Source organism: Cupressus sempervirens, chromosome 5 (assembly GCF_028749045.1).
Source record: "Cupressus sempervirens isolate cs-2001-9-10 chromosome 5, ASM2874904v1, whole genome shotgun sequence".
NCBI classification, from domain to species: Eukaryota; Viridiplantae; Streptophyta; class Pinopsida; order Cupressales; family Cupressaceae; genus Cupressus; species Cupressus sempervirens.
The window spans coordinates 15,580,295-15,584,608 of record NC_143122.1 but is presented as its reverse complement, the minus strand read 5'-3'; the positions used below and the strand labels follow the sequence as shown (position 1 = coordinate 15,584,608).

General features: G+C 33.2%; 1 protein-coding gene across 1 annotated transcript; it reads left to right on the top strand.

Annotated features, from left to right (window-relative positions):
- The first annotated feature begins 2,983 nt into the window (after positions 1 to 2,983).
- LOC149554382 (LRR receptor-like serine/threonine-protein kinase EFR) lies at positions 2,984 to 3,535 on the top strand. Its single transcript, XM_089828853.1, has one exon. It carries the CDS (start codon positions 2,984 to 2,986, stop codon positions 3,533 to 3,535), a length of 552 nt encoding a protein of 183 aa, XP_089684979.1.
- The last annotated feature ends 779 nt before the right edge of the window (positions 3,536 to 4,314 follow it).

The window sequence follows — 4,314 nt, the reverse complement described above, 5'->3', positions numbered from 1 at the left end:
TATCACAATACATTGAATATTTTTAAAGTTATATTAAAAAAAGTCAACCTCTTGAAGTATTTTGTACAACTTGTGTAGTGTGATGGGAATAACATCATTGAATAAGACAAAATACATCCTTTCATCAATGATTTCTTACACAAAACCTTGGCATATTGTTTTCCTAATAGATAATAAATATTTGATAAAGTTGTTAGACTTGGATATTTAGTTAAAAAAATGAAGGCTACCTAAAACTAGCAATATCATATAATGAAGAGTGCAAATTGAGTGTTTTTAAGTTTTTTGTTAAGAAAATGGAATCAAGAGATTTGACTACTATCTTCACTCTAAAACATTGCAACGAGGAAGAATATGTCCACTGTTGAGATGGGAAAGAGTACACAAAAACAATTGAAGTTGGATAAGAGCTTTTGTGTAAGATCACTAGCTATGATATTCCATTTATTTTTCAATAAGTGTAAAGAATGTTTTGAAGGGAAAACCCATCAACAACCATCAACTAGGCAAAACATAGACAAACACTAAAAACAAAGAAACTAAATTTGGTAAACTTAAGAAGAATATTGCAACTATTATGTATTAGAGAAGCCCTAGCAATAACACCAAAAAATGTAGTGGCCAAGATTTGGTTTATGACTAGGAATGGATATTCCTTCACTCAGGGGTTGTATATCTCAATTGGCAATCAAATTATAACCTAAGACACCACTTAATCATCAACCCAAGGATGTTAAACTTAAAATGAGTTAGCATGGTATATGCAATAACTTCCTCTTTTAGACATATATCCTACCTAGAACTATCATACTCAAAATGTAAATGTTGAGAATGAAATTATTCTAATTTGTATTGCTAAGAATAAAGCCTACACAACTTTTAAAACAAATATCACTATGTTCCTAGTGTCTCCAGTAACATTAGACAACGTTTTGTTTCTATTAGCTATAGGAGCAGTCACACTAAGTTTCTTATGAAAAAAATATAGAAAGCACAACTGAAAATATTGATAATTACCCTAATTACCAAAAATGAATGAAGATAACTCCCTAAGTGGGGCCCCTTAGGTAGTGTCCAAATTAACACAACATATTTAGGAGAAAACCTTCATAACTTTAGTGATAAGAAATTTAATAGTACATCAACTTGCTCATAAACATAACTATAAATACAATGCATATTAATGTAACATCGTTGTTCTTCTAAGAATGAACATGACCCTTTTATTCATAAAATCTTAACTAACTAACTAACTCTTCCCAAGGAATGAGGAGTACTTAAATAGTTTTATCTCTTTATAAAGAAAAATGATAACCATTAGAAGGAGAAGTCAAAGCACTTGGAGGAGTTGATGAATCATCATCCTAGATTTATGGACCATAAAGGAGCACTACTTCTAGATCCATGGCGAACTGCAAGTCTTCCTTAGCAACTAAAATGCATCCCACCAAGTGGTAGCTAGTCTATCAACTACTTTCTTATGCGTTGTTGAAGAGTCTTTATTTGACATGATCAAGTATGATTCTTTAAATGACAACTATATCTTCTCCTCATTTAATGGTACCCATTATATAAACTAATTCCCGATTTTCTCTCTCTCAACATGTTCTTCACTTTCATCATTTTCACTAATAATAGGTATGGAAGTTGTCTCAAGTTACTTATCACTTATCCCATTATTATTTTTGACTAGTGTAGAAGGGATTTCCATTGATTTAACTCTAGATTTTGATTTGCTTCCTTCACAACTTCCAAACTTGGCTTCCAAATTTTAAATAATTTTCCTCATTCTTCTTTGTATCTTAGGATTCTTATTGCCTAGGGTGATTCTTTTATATATTCTTCTTCAGAATTCCCAAATCTCTTAGCATATTTATTATATGAAAAGATCTCTATCTATTATATAAACTAATTCCCCATTTTTTTCCCTTAAACAAACCATTCAATTACCAACATTAAAATCTATATTCTTAATTAAAAAATACCCAGTTTACAATATTTAATTTTTAATATAGACCAATATTACAATTCAATAGAAAACATGCACACAAACACTATCTTGAGCTATGTTTACTTGTTAATCTTAATCAATAGACTTAAACATTTTGCAAGTTCTCTTGGAAGTTCAAATGTAGATATTCATAAAAATAAGTATCTCAAGGCGCAATCTACCAAAGACAAAAAAAGTCAAACATAATTGTTTTCAAGATTCTCTAAAACACACCAAAAAAATTTCAAAAAAATTATTGTTTTCGATCACTAAATATACAAATCATGAAGATCAAATGCTGAAAATTTATAGTACAATTTATAGGGAGGATAGCTGTGTCCTCAATTTACCAGCCTGCCATTAAAATCCCGATAATCACAACATAATCTATGTTATTGCTGGTAAATCTAAATTAAGATGCTTTATTTCACTTTTCTTTCATATTCCCATATGAAGATCGATGTAATAAATATCTTGTGTCTTTGTAATCAAATTTCACGACTTTTTGTCTTACCCGCAAGAAAATATATTCATCATTTGCTAAATTAAGATGCTTTATTTCACTTTTCTTTCATATTCCCATGTAAAGATCGATGTAATAAATATCTTGCGTCTTTGTAATCATATTTCACCACTTCTTGTCTTACGTGCAAGAAAATATATTCATTATTTGCCAGCGTAGACTTTGATCGCCAAAACAACAACAAATTTATTAAGCGAAAGATGATGATATTTGAGAATATTGCAGCCCGACTTCCCCCATTTTTAATGTCTTTTTTCTTATTGACAAGCGTAGATTTTTGTTCACATAAAAACAAGAGACAGAAAACAAAATTGACGCGGAAACCGACTTCTCTCCCATTTTTCTTCATGACCATTGACCACTTCACAGCTTTATAATAACCACATCTTGCAGAGTACAACAAATGACATAGAGAGAGACTTGGGTATTCAGCAAATTAGTTGTTTGTGAGTGGAATAGAGATGAATAATATGGCTATGCTTCTCTTCTTCATTCTCTCTGCAATGCCTTTTTTTCCCCATTCGTCCTCTTCTCCTTCATATTATACCGATGAAGAAGCATTGCTGAGTTTCAAGCAGTCCCTCTCCGTGGACCCATACAATTCATTGCTGGATTGGTCTCCTCGTCACTCCTTTTGCAATTGGACCGGGGTTGTCTGTGCCTCTCGCCATGAGCGCGTACTCTCTTTGAATCTCGCTCATATGTCTTTGATGGCACCGATCTCCCCTTTACTTGGGAACCTCTCCTTTCTTAGAGTGCTTGCTCTCAAGAATAACAGCTTCCAAGGTCAAATTGCTCCACAGCTAGGGAGGCTGTCTCGCCTGCCGCTCTTTGCAGGTTCTCATACTGGTTGTTTTGCAGGTTCTCATACTGTCCTACAACCGTTTGAGCAACACTATCCCTCCCGAGCTTGGCCTCTTTCAAAATTAGAAATCCTTTATTTAGGAGAAAACCACTTGATGGGCGAAATCCCACCTTTCTTAGGAAACCTCTCCTCTTTGAGTAAGTTGCAGTTATTTTGAAATAGACTCCATGGTAGTATTCCTTCTGAATTAGGTATGCTTATCCAACTTGAATGACTTTATCTTTTCAAAATAACCTCACAGGTACAACCACCTTCCCTAGGAAATTTGTCTTCTTTAATTGAATTGACTTTGTATTCCTTTTGAATTGGCTATGCTTACTAAACTTGAAACACTTCATCTCTGGAGAAACAACCTGATAAGCACGATACTAGTCTTCTCTAGGAAACCTATCTTCTGTAATTATGTTGAACTTGTCTCAAAACAAACTCTATGGTAGTATTCATATCGAGCTGGCTATGCTTTCTCGACTTACTGGACTTATTCTTTTAGAGAACAACTTGATAGGTACAATCCCATTCGTCCTAGGAAACATGTCCTCTCTAGTGTCATTGTATTTGGATAATAATAAACACTATGTTAGTATCCCTATTGAATTGGGTATGCTTAGTCAACTTAAAAACCTTTCTCTTGGATACAATAGTCAGACAGGATTCATTCCATCGTAGATGTGGTAAACTATTAAGATTGTAAAATTTAAACTTAAGGGAAAGACAAGTCATTGGAGATCTCTCTCACGCACACATATTCACTTATATAGAGTTGTTTAAGTTTTTTCTAACCAAAAAGGTCTCTCTAAGTGCAAACATTCTTTCAAGGCAATGTATAGATAGTTTGGATGGTCTCCCATGACAAAGGCAACTTACTCTTCTTCATGAGTATTAGTCAAAAACTATGTTTTGGATCAAGTAGATGCCAAAAATTGGACTAATGAGATT

What these genes read in the sequence shown, in the direction of transcription:
- LOC149554382 (XM_089828853.1), top strand. Translation starts at nt 2,984, where the DNA reads ATGGCTATGCTTCTCTTCTTCATTCTCTCTGCAATGCCTTTTTTTCCC.